General features: G+C 48.8%; 1 protein-coding gene across 1 annotated transcript in view; it reads right to left on the reverse strand.

Annotated features, from left to right (window-relative positions):
• Window positions 1-15,635, reverse strand: part of LOC119436824 (ribonuclease 3) — a 98,138-nt gene extending 82,503 nt beyond the window's left edge. Inside the window, exon 1 of the mRNA XM_037703816.2 lies at window positions 15,357-15,635. Coding sequence (XP_037559744.1) covers window positions 15,357-15,595 — 239 coding nt within the window. The 5' untranslated portion in view covers window positions 15,596-15,635. The remainder of the gene's footprint in view (window positions 1-15,356) is intronic.
• Between the last annotated feature and the right edge of the window lie 602 nt (window positions 15,636-16,237).

Genomic DNA, 16,237 nt, shown 5'->3' on the forward strand with positions numbered 1-16,237 from the left:
CGCAAGGGCGTCGTTCTAAACCAGAGACGGACCCAGTGCAACGCGCACCGGCGTATCATCTGCCTGGTATGGTTGGCTTGTATGGAAAAGGCGTGCACAAAAGAACCTGTGTGCACGCGCGGGTGACAGCCATTTTTCTTGCAACATGGCGCTGTCACCGATTCGTGTGATTGTCGCGCTGATTTCGAGTCTTTTTTGGAACTCGTGGAGTGATTATCGCGGGCGATTGGCCTTTTGAGAGGCAGCCGCCCCACTTTCCAACGCGCCGATGCTGCGTGCCAGCGTACTTTTATTTTTCCCCCTTCAGGTGCCATTTCAGGTTTTCCGAACACATGTGCCGCGGCGTCCGCTTTCTGAGCCCAGTTGTCTCCTGTTTCAGCTGCCGTGACTGGATACATGGAAATTTAAGAATCCCCAGATTTTGAAATATTAGTTTGTAATAGTGAGGCGTTAAACGATCGTTATTCTGAAAAGTTCGGCATTCCGAAGTTCGTAGTACTGAAATATTTTTACATTGAAACTATAAGAAACCAACTTTCTGAAAATATTGTTATTCTGGAAAGTTCGTTATTGTGGGGTTCGTAGTAAAGAGATTTTGCTGTATAATGTGTGCAGATGCTGTAATGGTCATATTTGGCAAACATGGCAGCACTTCGTGTGGTGGGGAAGCCACAAACTTAGGTGCTTGTCTCCGGGCCCTCTGGGCCCTTACTTGGGTAAAAGCTGTCAATTGGTCGAACTACGAGGAATGAAAGCATCAACGTGACGAAAGCTGGCTGTGTGTTCCGAGAAGAGGAGGGCTCACCAATTACAGGGGAGGTTGGAGCAATTTTCGTTGAAACTGGAGCAGGTTAAAGGGGCCCTCGAACACTTCCCAAGCCACCGTCTTTCTGTTGGAAGTTGTCGACACTGACAATTGGAGATGCTTTTAGCGCAGGTCAAAGCAACAGTATCGAAATATTTAACATTTTAATCACGCAAACAAATCACTACATCGCTGCTGACTGCATCATCACCCGGTGGCGCTCACCAGAAGCATCATCGACATCATCACTCGCTCCTTCATGATTGGTTAAAAACAAAGTTGCAGATAACCATAGCACTGAAGCAAAAATGTGATACATAAAGATTTTATTTTATTTTTATTTGCTGTACTTTTGATATTAACGCAAACAGAAATAGTGGGGAAAAAAAAAGAAAGATGAAGAATAAGGTCACTATGACCGCAATACACGGTATGGCTGTTCTTTTGCCCCTGGTATGGTGGCATACCTCTGGCTCCTGAGCACGAAAGCTTCTGCTCTCGCTTGTGTACACTCGTGAGCAGCCTTGTCACCTCACTGCCTAGTTTTGCACACGTGTGTTCAGGTGGCGCAGGTTTCTCACCTCAGTGCATTTGTTGTTCGTGCACCTTTTTTCTTGTTCGTGGCGCTGTGCTGAACTGAAGAAAAGAGACGTTGGATAGTCCCAGGTTGCTCGACCAGTAGTGGCACACATGAAATGTGCTAGAATGTGCAAAGGTATTTTTTTACTATGGTAACAGCGTCGTCAGCACACCAGAGTAACCGGAGTTCGTGAACATAGTTTATGTAGGCAACTATGGAATAGTGAACCTCCGCTATGTAGGCTCGTCGGGCTCTCACCATTGGCAACGAGGGGTTACATCAGTGGGTGAGAGAAAGAGGGACAGAAGACCCCTCTAAATTTGAGTTGGGGGCAAGCAATCTACACAGCCTTGAACTGAAAAACAGTGACTTGAAAAAGTGTGTGAGGGCCCCTTTATCGGGGGGAAGAGAGGGGGGGTGGGGACCAAATTTTCGGAGCTGCAAGTTTGAAATTTGGAGCAGCTCATTTGCAGAAGAAAATTTTTACACTAGCCCTTCATTTTTGAATGAACTCCTCCAGTGTTATTCTTTAAGTATCTTACATAGCCATAGATTGACTTCAGAGGGCACGAAAATCTCTTGTTTTACTCTGTTCCACTTTCTAGTTATCACCAACACACTAAAGTTCCGATAATCAGACACACTAAAGTCCCAAACTGCATTTTGGGTCCTGTCGCGGCAGCAAAATCTAAAATTGAAAATAACTCTCAGTATTCAAGCACATAAAACAGGGATGGGAATGCCAAAAGTAATTTTGAAGCAATTATTGGAGCAGATAAAATTTAATTCCTGAGCAGATTGGAGCAGACAAATTTTGATTTTGGAGCAGTCTATAGAAATTAGCAGCATCAACTTTTTGCATGACTGGAACTCGTTATGAACTGATCGGATGGCTGACTTCATATAGCCTTAGGATCAATCATCTGACTGAGTGCCAAGAATGCTGTCTTGGCACAGTGCTAGGCACAGTGCCATTCGACGTGCTTAGTGCCGATGCATGTGAAAGTGATCGACCGAGAATTTCATTGGCATTACTTTGGAAAGGCTCCATGTGGTTAATGCGTGGCCAGTACGCTACTTTCCAATTTCACTCACTTTTCTCAAAACATCACTTATTAAAAATTTTTTCATGCTTTTTACAGCTTCAAGTTAATAGGGTTTTAGTGTAGGAGGATCCGCCATCAGTGGCACCCTTCAGCAGTTCCTCAATGGCCACTGGCCAATGCTTGCTTTCTTTCTCCAGAAAACTAACATGAGCAGCACGATACAGTGCATTCGAATGCATACTACATGCTACTTACCTAACTGTGAAGCATTTTTGATGTTTCCTCAAGGGATGACAGTACATTATTTTCACTGATCAAAAGCCTCTAACTACAGCCTTCACATCCGCCTGCACTACTTACAGTCCTCGTGAAATTTGTCATCTGGCATTCTTGCCTGAGTTCACAACTAATATTCAGCACATAAAAGGCACAGACATTGCTGCTGTGACACCTTCAGCCGCATCTGCAAACTCTGCAACTCTTAACTTCACGCTCCAGCGGCTTGCAGATTTACAAGAATGAGACCTCCACGCTCTCCTGTTGTTGCGTTCCTCATCTCTCCATCTGAAGAAAGTATACTTTCCAGACACCGGCATCCACTTTGTGTTGTAAACGTGGGTTCCAGCTGTCAACATCCCTCCAAAAAAATATTATGGCACACTTCCACCCCATTGGTGAAGTTCGCTATTCCCGATGCGCGTTTGCCTCCACCTATGTCAATTAAACGGGGAAGGCTTAGGAGTAAGGATCAACGGCGAGTATCTCAGAAACCTTCGGTTTGCAGATGACATTGTCCTGTTCAGCAACATTGGGGACGAATTACAACGAATGATTGAGGACCTTACCGAGAAAGTGTAAGAGTGGGGTTAAATATTATTATGCAGAAGACAAAGATATTGTTCAACAGCCTGGCAAGGAAACAAGGATTCAGGATCGCCAGTCAGCCTCTAGAGTCTTTACAGGAGTATGTTTATCTAGGTCAATTACTCACAGGGGACCCTGATCATGAGAAGGAAATTTAAAGAATAAAAATGGGTTGGAGTGCATACGGCAGGCATTGCCAAATCCTGACTGGGAGCTTACCACTGTCATTGAAAAGAAAAGTGTACAATCATTGCATTCTACCGATGCTAACATATGGAGCAGAAACTTGGAGGTTAACAAAGAAGCTCGAGAACAAGTCAACCCTTTCAGATGCTGATGAATTCTGTTGACTGGAAACTTACATTCACTGCATTTCTTGCATATTCAGAACCATAAAAAGCATACAGCTGCAGAATAGATCAAGAATTTTCAATTCTTTATTGAGTTTTTTCAAGTTTACAGAACATGGACTCCATGCGAAAACTCGCTAGAAGAACATTACATATGAGAACATCAACTATTTCATGTCTAGCAGGCTTGAATAAAAATTCGGTGTAGCTTGCACTAGAGGCGCAAGGCTAAAGACAAAGTGGAGCTGATCGGTTCCTAGCTGGTGCTGGCTATACGAAGTGATGCTAAGTTATACGAAGTAATGCCAAGTGATGCAATGTTTTACAAAGTGATGATAAGTTATACGAATTAATGCCAAGTTTTACATAGTGATGCAAAGCAATGCAAGGCAGATGCCAAGTCCGCACCGCAACAGTAATCACACAGTCCAGTCGGCTTCGACGCTGGCAGTCTCGCTTAGCAGTGCGCAGCGATTCTTGGTAAGCGGCTTCTTCCTCGGCAGTGCAAACCTTCCTTGGTCTCCCCATGTCTACATCTGGCACGCCGCCGCCGCGCACTGGCTTTTATACGGAACGAAGGAGTGCATGCACAGTTGGCCGTGACGTCACGTCTGACTCGCGGCATGCACAGCACTGCGCAGCTGGTGGCAAAGTCGTAGGAAAAGTGGGGCGAAAGCTATGCACAGTGTACGGGCAGCAAGCGCAGACGTGCCAGGATGACATCACGGCGCATGCGCAGTAGCGCGCAGCTGGAGGGAGCTCGGCGGAGCCGTGTCTGTGTAGGGCGAAGCGAGCATGCACCGCCCATGCAGGTGCGCGCTCGCTTCGGCCTACACATTACGCTCGGCATAAACAGCTCTGCTGTTAAAAGCACCCATCAATCTACCTTGCCACTTGTTTTACTAATACATTTTGCACCCGTTATTCAAACTTGCAACACGATTCCCATCGGAACAGTTTCAAGATGTATGCGAAACATTTTAAGTACCATTACATTCATCAATGTTATTGCTGTTGAAGCACTTACTTGGCGCACACAATTGTGTACACAGCGTCTTAAAGGGTTAAGGACTGCACAAAGTGCGATGGAACGAAAAATGCAAGGCTAAGAGACAGGAAGAGAGCGGTGTGGATCAGAGAGCAAAGGGCATATTGGATATTCTAGTTGACATTAACTCTTTCCGTACCACGCCCAATGGGCATGGTTAGCCCTCTATCAATGGTTTAAAACACCGCTTTCGAGACCTTCCGTGCCGCTCACAGACATAATGCGCCATCCGACGTGAAGGAGAACTACATTTTAGTTTTTTAAGCACTTCGCTTTTTTCCTGCGAGCCAGTAATATTTAAACGTGCTCCAAAGTTTCGTGATCGTTCAAAGGAGACGGAAAAAATGGCTGCCTGCTATTGATGGTTTCAAAAGCCGCTTTCGAGACCTTCCGCGCTGCTCACGAACACACTGCACCATCAGATGTGAAAGAGGAGAAACTATATTTTTGTTTTCTAAGCAGTTCACTTTTTTCCCGCCAAGCGGTGATTTTTAAATGCGCTCTGAAGTTTCGCAATCGTCACAGCAGAATTAAAAAATGTCCAGCTCCGGAAATGTCGCACGCGATTCCGCTGCCCATGCGGCTGATGTTATCAATACATCGAACAGCAGCGAGTCACAGGACGCTGACTTTTCGTCAGACTTTGAGTCTGAAATCGACGACGACGCAAACCAGCTCGGAACATTGGCGGCCACAGCACGGCATGCCCAACTGTAACGCTTGGAGTTAAATGTTTGTAGCGAAATACCTGTTCAATTAAAAATTTCGATTTTTTGGGAGATAGTGCCTAATAGACGGCAATACATTTTGTATATCTCATAATTTTCGTACCATTTTTTTTTCTTAGTACAGTATAGACCGCTTATAACGTAACCGCTTATAGTGCAAGACCGGATAAAATATGTGACGGAGGGAAGAAGCAAGACGGGAAAATATATTTACAATATTTACACGATTGACAATGATTGACACAACCAGTCAGTCACTGAAGCGTCGTCTTCTTCAGCCCCCTAGCTCGTGTTCCTCTTCCTCGTCATGTAGCAATATTGTGCAGAGCCGTGTAACATATGTCCGCCCGGCGTGGGAGCGCCGTCCCGGTGCTTCCTAGGTAGAAGAGGACTGGTAGCGTTTCAGGCGGCTGACATGAACGATGTCATGGGAAGTCTGGAGGGAGCAAGTAGTAGGTGTGACCGGAGAGATCTCGTAGGTCACGTCGGTCACCTGGCGAAGGAACCGATAAGGACCAGAGTAGCGAGACATTAGTTTTTCAGAGAGGCCGACGCGGCGGGTCGGAGACCGTAGAAGGACAAGATCCCCAGGAGCATAGTCAGCGTCACGGTGACGACTGTCATAAATGCTTTTCTGTTTGATCTGGGAAGCACAAAGGCGATGGTGAGCAACTTGGCGTGCTTCTTCGGCTCGGGCAATGACGTAGCGGGCATACTCAGACACGGGCTCTTGAGGGGTAGGCAGTATTGTGTCAAAAGGCAATACGGGATCGCGGCCGTACAACAAATAAAATGGCGAGTAACCAGCAGTGTCGTGGCGCGAGGAATTGTACGCGAATGTGACAAAAGGGAGAGCAGTATCCCAGTCACGATGGTCATCAGACACATACATGGAGAGCATGTCCGTTATTGTTCGATTAAGCCGCTCAGTTAGACCGTTCGTCTGCGGATGGTATGCAGTAGTAAGTTTGTGTTTGGTAGAACAGGAGCGGAGCAAGTCGTCCACAACTGTAGAGAGGAAGTAGCGACCCCAGTCGGTAAGAAGTTGACGAGGAGCGCTGTGGTGAAGAATGATGTCGTGCAACAGGAAGTCGGCTACGTCTGTTGCACAGGAGGTTGGGAGGGCTCTGGTGATCGCAAACCGAGTTGTATAATCGGTTGCGACGGCAATCCACTTATTGCCGGAGGTAGATGTGGGGAAAGGTCCCAGGAGGTCTACACCAACGCGAGAGAAGGGGTCGGCAGGAACGTCAAGAGGTTGGAGTCGACCAGCAGGGAGCGCAGACGGCTTCTTCCGGCGCTGACATAACTCACACGAAGCGACATAGTGGCGGACACGGTCGTACGTACGAGATTCCCCAAGGTGACCAGAAGTTGGTACATCGTGCAGCTGGGACAGAACAGTGGTACGAAGATGCCGGGGAATGACAAGCAGCATCTCAGGTCCACTAGGGTGCATGCTGCGCCGATGTAGAATGCCGTCCTGGAGTACGAACAAGCGAAGGGAGGGATCGCTTGACCCAGATGTGAGCTTGTCCATGATACCACGTATGGTTGGATCTCGGCGCTGTTCGGTAGCGAGGTCACCAAAAGCAGATAGTGAAAATACAGAAGCATCGGTCGCAGGAACATCAGGAGGGTCGACTGGATGGCGGGACAAGCAGTCAGCATCTTGTTGTAAACGGCCGGACTTGTAGGCAACTGTGTACGAGTATTCCTGTAAGCGCCCAGCGCCCTAGGCGACCGGTAGGGTCTTTCAGGGACGAAAGCCAGCAGAGTGCATGGTGGTCTGTGGTGACCTTAAATGGGCGACCATATAGATAAGGGCGAAATTTCGCCACTGCCCAGACAAGCGCAAGGCACTCACGTTCAGTGATGGAATAATTACGCTCAGCGGGAGAAAGCAGACGGCTGGCGTATGCAATCACACGGTCGTGACCTCGCTAATGTTGGCATAAAATGGCACCGATTCCATGACCACTGGCATCAGTGCGGACTTCTGTAGGAGCAGACGGGTCGAAGTGCGCCAGGATGGGTGGAGACGTCAGGAGCGAGATAAGCTTCGAGAAGGCGGTTGCCTGCGCAGGGCCCCAGGAAAATGAAACGTCTGCCTTCAGAAGAGCAGTAAGAGGACGGGCGACTTCCGCAAAATTTTGCACGAAGCGGCGGAACTATGAGCACAGACCCATGAAGCTCCGGACATCTTTAGTACAGGTTGGGACAGGAAAATTCTGTACGGCACTAACTTTGTCCGGGTCTGGGCGCACACCAGATGAGTCAACAAGATGACCGAGGATAGCAATTTGGCGGCGGCCGAAGTGGCATTTAGATGAGTTAAGTTAAAGGCCAGCAGTGCGAAAAGCAGGAAGAATGAGCGAGAGGCGCTCCAGGTGCGAGGCAAATGTAGGAGCAAAAACGATGACGTCGTCTAAGTAGCAAAGACAGATGGACCACTTCAGGTCATGCAGGAGTGTGTCCATCATGCGTTCAAATGTAGCTGGAGCATTACATAAGCCGAACGGCATGACTTTGAACTGGTATAAGTCGTCAGGCATTATAAAGGCAGTCTTCTCGCGGTCCAAGTCGTCGACGGCAATCTGCCAGTAGCCGGAACGAAGGTCGATGGAAGAAAAGTACTTCGCACCGTGGAGGCAGTCGAGGGCGTCATCAATGCGTGGTAGAGGATAAACGTCTTTCTTTGTGATCTCGTTAAGGTGCCGGTAATCCACGCAGAAGCGCCAGGTGTCGTCCTTCTTTTTAACTAGAACGACAGGGGACGCCCAAGGACTGGATGACGGTTCGACGATACCTCGAGAGAGCATCTTTTCGACCTCCGTGTGAATGACTTGTCGTTCATGCAAAGACATGCGGTATGGTCGCCTGTGAATAGGGTGTGCGTCACCAGGTGTCAATACGGTGTGTCGTCAGAGAGGTCTGGCCTAAAGGGCGACCATGCAGGTCAAAAATGTCGCTGGACGAGGCAAGCAGATGGCGTAGCTGGTCGGCGTGGTGTGGCAGAAGATCGGGAGCAATCATGTTTGTTAACTCTGGATAGACAGCCGGCAAAGAAGATGCAGAGTCAAGGGTAGACGACGTAATATCAGCAGTCAAGGCTGATAACTGGTAATCTTGGGAGGAGGACAGCGTACCCAAGGCTATGCCTTGCGGGAGGACGTGGTCCCCAATTCCGAAGTTTACGAGAGGAAGGCTGGTGGAGTTGTTGGTGATAGTGACAACGGTGTAGCGGAAGAGCAACGTGATGGGCAAGGAGAACGTCCGTGAGAGGAGAAACAATATAGTCACCGTCAGGCACAGGTGGAGCGGGGGAGAGGAGGACGCAGGTCATGGCTTGTGGGGGGAGTCGAATGTGCTCAGCCGAGCACAGTCTGCTGGGAACTTCCTCGGGTGGGTCAGGGCAAGGCAAATCGAGTTGAACAAGTCCAGCGGAGCAGTCGATAAGTGCGGAGTGAGCGGATAGAAAATCAAGGCCTAGAATAACGTCATGGGGACACTCTCGAATAAGAGTAAATAATACAGATGTTTGGCGGCCAGCGACGCCCACACGAGCGGCACACATTCCTATTGTGGCCAGTGTTCTTCCATCAGCGACTCGCACAACACAGGACGCCGCAGGTGTCAGGACTTTAGTGAGCCGTCGACGAAGCTGGTCACTCATCACAGAGATGTGCGCACCGGTATCAAGCAGAGCAGTAACAGTGACACCATCCACATACACATCAAGTAAATTCCTATCTGTCGGTAAGGTCAGTAGAGGTATTGCAGTCCGGGTCGATCTAGCAGCGTCACCCCTCGGAGCTGCACCCGTCAGTTTCCCGTAGAGCGCCGGTACATGGGGGACGGAGAACGGCGAACAGTGGGTGAGCGAGACAGGGGACGTCGTGGTGAGGGTGAACGACTCTGCCGTGTAGATGCCGACGCCTGAGTACAGTAGTATGGCTCTGTGGAATCTTCCGGTGGTGGTTGAGTACCGGGTGGGCGGCGGTAAGGCGGGGACGCAGACCGATATTGCGATGACGTCCAGGTATTGCGGCAGTGACGGGAAATGTGGCCAACGCGTCGGCAGTTGAAGCAAATCGGCCTGTCATCGGATGTTCGCCATTCAGCTGGGTTGCGAAAAGGCCGAGAGGGGTACTGGCGTCGCGAAGCAGGGATCGTAGGGAAGGCATAGGTATCCGATCGGTTGACGGAACAGACAGACTGAATGCCAAGGTTCGCCAACTCTTCGCGTACGACAGACTGCACGAGGGAAATTGTCGGTCGAGAATCGGTAGCATAGGTCTGGAAGCAAACCGGTGCCGTGGCTTCGATCTCTCGCCAAACGACACGAACGAGGCTCTCAGACGTAGGCGGCTGAAGCGGAGAGTGAAGATCCTCGCACGACGACGTAGCAGCTGTGTTTGGAAGACGCGTGAATTGGTGTGCGAAGCGACGACTTTTTGCTTCTTCGAAGCGTCGACATTCATTAATGACGTCGTCGATGGTGGAAAAATTCTTATATACGAGCAGATGAAAAGCGTCGTCCGCTATGCCCTTCAGTACATGGTTCACTTTGTCTTCTTCCGACATCCGCTCGTCAACTTTGGGGCAAAGGGCGAGAACATCCTGGATGTATGTCAGGTATGATTCGGTCGACGTCTGGACGCGAGACCCAAGCTCCTTTTGCGCAGCTCGCTGACGGCCAACAGGCTTGCCGAATAACTCGCGGAGCTCTTGCTTGCATTGCTCCCAGCTAGTCAATTCTTCATCGTGGTTTCTAAACCAGACCCGTGCCGTGCCTTGCAGGTAGAAAATTATGTTTGCCAGCATAACAGTTGGATCCCACTTGTTATGGGCGCTGACAAGCTCGTACATGTGGAGCCACTCATCGACGTCAAGGTTGTCGGTCCCGGAAAACGTGCCTGGGTCGCGGGGCTGGGACAAGATGACTGTCGGCATTCGGGTAGTGGTTGCTCCTGTCGGCATGGTGGCTGTCCCTGCACCGGCTCCAGCACTCGTCATGTTGTTAGTGACCAGGCTACGTCCACTGCGGAGCTCCGTCGTGCACAACACCCAGCACCTCCACCAAATATGTGACAGAGGGAAGAAGCAAGACGGGAAAATATATTTACAATATTTACATGATTGACAATGATTGACACAACCAGTCAGTCACTGAAGCGTCGTCTTCTTCAGCCCCCCAGCTCGTGTTCCTCTTCCTCATCATGTAGCAATATTGTGCAGAGCCGTGTAACAATATGGTCTTTTCACACTTCCGTTAATTTTCCCATAGCACTCCATGTATACGCATACCACTAACAGTGCAGCCACGTGAGACGAAATACAGGTTATAATGCGGCTTCCGCGGGAAAATCTCGCCGACAAGGGCAGCAGCGAGCATGCTTCTCAACGAGGTGCGCCCACCGATGGAAGAGGAGATCAACGAGGGCGATGCGGAGGAGGAGTATGAGATGTGGAGCATGAGTCCAAGGGTGATAAAATCGTTGCCGCGCGCCGTATGTGCGAGTGAAAGCGCGCGGGTTAAAACATTCTAGTACACTGTAGCGCGGGGGACGCGCACCTTCACGGAGAGCAAACGCAACTTCCGTCGCGCGAATGGCCGTAGAGGTACGTGAGGGAGGGATGGAGGGGGGGCGACGCTATGCTGCGGCACCAAATGCGTATCTTGCAACCGGGCGCAAGGCGAACTGGCGACACAATCTCCCACGCGAAAGGAGCAAAGCGGGAAGGCAGCACAGGAGGGAGGGGGGGGGAGCGGCTTCTACTCTGCCAACAAATGCGTTTGCAGCCTGTGCCGGCTGTCGGCGTTGTCGCGCGCACCATATCTTAAAAGCGATCTCCACACGGCTCTGACCTTTGTAGGCACTGTGCTTACGCCGCTCAGTTTCCGATGCAGCGATAGACCGAACGAACGAACGAGCCGTGTTTTGACAGTGGTTGTCTGCGGTCATCGAGTCTATTCATGTTTGCTTGTGCGCGTTGACACCACGCTTGTTAATTCAGTTAGTAAGCAAATGTGTCAAGTTTATGCAGTCGATAAAACTACTATCCCTACTTCTTATAGCTCTCTAATAATTTGCTATCGCAATTGATGCTTCGCCTTTCGGGCGAAACTGAGACATTTTTTTTAATTATTACTTCTTCTGCTTCATGCGAAGATCATGGGTACTTGGACATTAACCATTCAACGTTCGTAAATTTAAACAGATGCATAACTCGCAGTCGCACGCTTCGATTCTCGGATACGCGCGGCTGCTTGGTTTACATGTTTTGCATATGTGCGGAGCTTGAAAATCGTTGTTTGAAAATCGAAGAAGCCTTCGTCCTGCAGTGGACATAAAAATAGGCTGATGATGATGATAATGTCAATATGATAAGTCTTTATGAAGTTTTGCAGAGGAACCAACTTGAGTCTCTATATTGAACAGCATCACCATCCAGCAGGACAGGCACACTTCAGTAGAAGACGTGGACCCACACATTACAAAGACTTCAAGATTTTAGCGGAGTCTTCACAATAAGGCACGGATGTAGTACCCTTGCCCAGCATCATACAGAGTCCAGAGACAGTCCGCCGGTTAGATGCAAGCTCTACCCAGTCAATGCTAAGGAATAGATAATCATGGACTGCATCAATGACCTGCTAGAACAGGGGAAAAGTGTCCCAGTGTTGCCCCAAAAAAAAAAAAATCGGGATGCTGCCACCTTGAAATTGACTACCGTATTTTCCGGTCTATAATTCGCACCCCCCACAAAATGGCAAAAAAAACAAAACAAAAACGGAGCTCGGGAACTCCATCACGAGAAGAACGTACCCGCCACCTCGATAGTGTGCACAGAACCCGTAGCAATTAAGTCAACCAGCGCACTTTGCATGGCCATAACATCGAATCCGATTTTGACGGCAGTTTTTCCAGAAAAAAAAAAAAACTTACATAAGTTGCACCGTTCTATAAGACGCACCGACGAAACACTCAGAAAAAAAACAGCGTCTTATACACCGGAAAGTATGGTACTAGTATGCACCAATGTGTGCATCTTATGCCGCGAATGGACTGGATGTTAGCACAACTTGGTCGAGCAAAATGGTTCTGAAGTTTTTGATCTCTCCCAAGTCTTCTTCCAGATTATGGTTTGTAATGAGGACCTCACTGTCACTTTGGTGGCGGCCGCGCCGCCTCTGACAAGAAGTGGTCCATGTTACTTACCATGCAGAAAGTAAGCATTTATTTTTTGCTCATTAACTTAAAGGCAAGAATGAGGGGAAGGGCAGGGGATAGGCAACAAAGGAAAGAGTGGCACATGCGTGCTCCATGCTTGGGTTTATCACTGGGAGCACGTGCTTCGCAAAACTCACAAAACCTGCCTTCAGCAGCCACCAGGACATATTTGAATTCACTAGGATGCCCTTCAGTGTGGCAGGAAGACTAACCACATTTCAAACCTTGATGGACAGGGTCCCGAACGGAATCAGAGTGCCGAACAGAATCAATCGCAAATTTGCGATGACATTTTTCGACAATGTTCTGGTGTACTCTAAAACTTTTGAGAACCATGTTGTGCACGTGCGGGAGGTGCTGCAATGCATTTGTAGTGCAGGCGTGACAATTAGCCTCGACAAGGTGCAAATAAGCCATCAGTCATTCATCCTAAAGGGGTATTCATACGAGGGAGAAATTCTGCCTCTCAGTGCAGGGAGTGCACATCGCGTGAAGTCACACTTTTGTGAGATGGCATGCTGCTGCCACATATCTCTGAAGAGATGGGCTTTTGATCTAGAGGAGAAATTGCATTTGGCAGAGGATGCAGCAGTCAGAGGGTAAGGGGGTGTTGCCTTGCAGTAAGAGGGCAACAGTCATTTGACAATCGGTTCGTTGTTGTGGTTGCCGAGACCCAGTCAAAATTTTGACAGTGCACTTCACCTGTGGGCATTAGGATGGCAAAGTTAGGTGACAATGCCACTCTATGGGGCTCCCAACCTCAAGTTTGCTGCCAGAAGCAAGCGCCGCTCCTTCCCCTAGCAGAGAGCCGCGTCACCATCGGCCAGTGCACTGGCACCACCAGGCGCTCGTGATCAAGCTTTTGCAAACGTGCTCCTCGTCTCGCCTTTGTTTCACAATAGTTGCAGTGGCCGCATGAAGCCCAGGTAGCTAAGGAGGTCAGTACTGTTGCATAGTGAACTGCCACGATGGTGACAAAAACACCTGGGACCTGCAGCCACCTGACAAGTTTTGCAGATTAATGGGTAAATGGTATGACAAGGCACACAAGGAGGCACGGATAACCACCGTCCGCAGAATCAAGTAAGTCGGATTGTCAAAGTTAGTTGTTTTCCTGACAGCTTGCTGTTATTTGTGGTAACATTGTTACTTCGCCTTGTAGCTCAGTCATGACAGTTTGCTCTTGACGACAAGAATATTGCTCCAGCTCTACTTGGACGTGTTTTGAGTGGCACATGGGGTGCCGGTTGATTTGCGCATGCGACACACATTGTGCTTTTTCATGTTTGCGTTTGCTTGATAGCATGCAGGGGCTGTTTGTACATGCGTCTTGATCGGTAAGATTTCTGTAGTAGCAAGTTGCAAGCAGTCGAGCGCTTTAGCACAGGCGTATCATAAGGTAGCCCATTTGTCAAAAGAATGCCGACCTTAGTGCGTGACATCTTGAAGAGGCGAGTTGGGTTGCGAGAGGAGGGCAGTGGTGGTTTGAATTGCTTTGGCTTTCGGTCGTTCTTTAATACCGGTGTAACGTGGGCACTTTCATCACGATCAAGCCTGATCCGGATCAAATTTTTCTATTGCGATCAAGAATGGTCGCTGCTACATGGTCCAACAATCCGGATTGAGTTGGTTGAGCTCACTCAGGATGACGGTGCAGACGACAGCCCACGATCGTGATCAACTGGATCCAGATCGTGCAAAATCGTGGTCAAAAGGGCCCATGTAGAAGCACCCAATCAGGCTCGCACCCGATCATATTCCAAAGTGTCTGTGCGGAAGAGGTATAAATTCGTCATGGGTTTCGGGAGCTCGGAGACGTCCCAGTCGTGTCGTGCAACACGATGGTAAAAGCACCTCTCTTGCTACTTGTGAGGTGGCTTTTCATGGGAGTTTCTTCACGCTTTCTTAGTCTTTGACGAGTCTTTTGCCTCTACGTTTTTAACATGTGGTGATATCGCATCACACCACACCACTCGCTGCACCTGCATGAAGCTGCCACTGCTGCCGGTGCTCAGCGTGGCACTTAGCTGAGACTATGAGCCTCAATGTCCCCTTTAATAAAAGACCCCAGTGACACGCGAGAGCCCCTTCGATTGACTGCGTGACATGGTAAAAATTTGCCATGTGAAAGCAAACAAGCGCAACTTACTTAACTTTGCAAACAACAGCAGTGTTGCACGCTTGTCTCCTCTTTTTTGCACTACCTGCCCTGAAATATGTGGAATTTTATGAGTGAGCATCAGTTCTTAGTGTTTTTGAAGCTGTTGTGGCATTGAACGACAGGCTTGTGCGAACAAATGCACAGGAGACACAATCTTGTAGCCCGTATTCCCATACACAACACACCGGTGCAACCGAGCGCACTGGACACTTTTTCATTTGCTCTTGTAAGCGGTGCCGCCCAGCAGTGTATGTGGCACCACTTGGGCCAGGTTGGAGAGCCTATGAAGTGCAAGTGCTATCGTCATCACCAAGTGATCAAGTGTGGTTGGTATAAGTGGCCAAAATATCCTGATAACACTCACCTCCCTCTCTCCGATCGCCTCATTGAGGTGAGCAAGGGAGGTCTATGAGGAATTCCCTGTGGTGACTGATGTCACGTTGTTCCTCCTGTACCCCTTTCAAAGAAGCCCCCCTTAACAGTCCCACCTTGGAAGCAGTGGCCTCTAAACTTCAAAAGCAGCGTCACAGCCTCACCTTTTGAGCCTCATCTCTTGAAGCTTGACTTCCTTCTGGAGTAGCTTGTGCCGGTCAGTGTAAAGCACTTTGGGCTTGTTGGCAAGCAGATGGCGAAACTTTACGTAGTCTCGCCACGCCTTCTGGTACCTGGAAGGTTGGTACACAGACATCATAAATGTACAGTTGATTTTCGTTAATTTGACTCCAGTTAATTCGGTCCCAACCCAAGGTCTCAGCCAGTGCTCAAGAATTTCCATGGGCAAAAACTTGTTTTTCAATCATGATATTCACACCTGCTGAATAATTTGACTTTGCACATGCCTGCACTACATCTGACAGCATAAATTTCCCATCACGTGGGCCGTTGGGTCATCGAATGAGGAATGAAGGTGTTGCAGCCAAGATAACGTTATTAAAGAAATAGGATGGGGGTATTCAATGAAATTTTATATTCAACTTGAATGAAAAGAAAGGGAATCAGTTTTTCATGGCATGCTCACGATGCAGCCACTGTATTTCCTTTCACTTGAAGTGAAAAGTTCAATTGTATGAACAGAGATTTAAAAAATCACACGACGGGTATGTGTAGGTCACGTGACCACTTAAGTGTTCGCTGTGGTATTAACTGTAGAGTCCTTGCATCAATGTTGCTTCACTTCTGCTTCAGCGACTTGAACCTATAAGTCCCCTTGCTTACGTCGCCTTGCTGCTGCCTCCAGGGCACGCAAGGCAAAACTGTTTTGTCGGGCGGGGCATCTTCACTCCCAATCTCGAGCTCGCCGAATTGCTTGGGGGTCAATAGGGTCCTGCTTCTTCAATGACATTGCAGTGTAAAGAAAAAAGCGAGGCATGACTGCACCGTGGCAAAATTTCCACGATATTGCAGGCACAATCGGTGA

Source organism: Dermacentor silvarum, chromosome 1 (assembly GCF_013339745.2).
Source record: "Dermacentor silvarum isolate Dsil-2018 chromosome 1, BIME_Dsil_1.4, whole genome shotgun sequence".
In the NCBI taxonomy this organism is placed as follows: Eukaryota; Metazoa; Arthropoda; class Arachnida; order Ixodida; family Ixodidae; genus Dermacentor; species Dermacentor silvarum.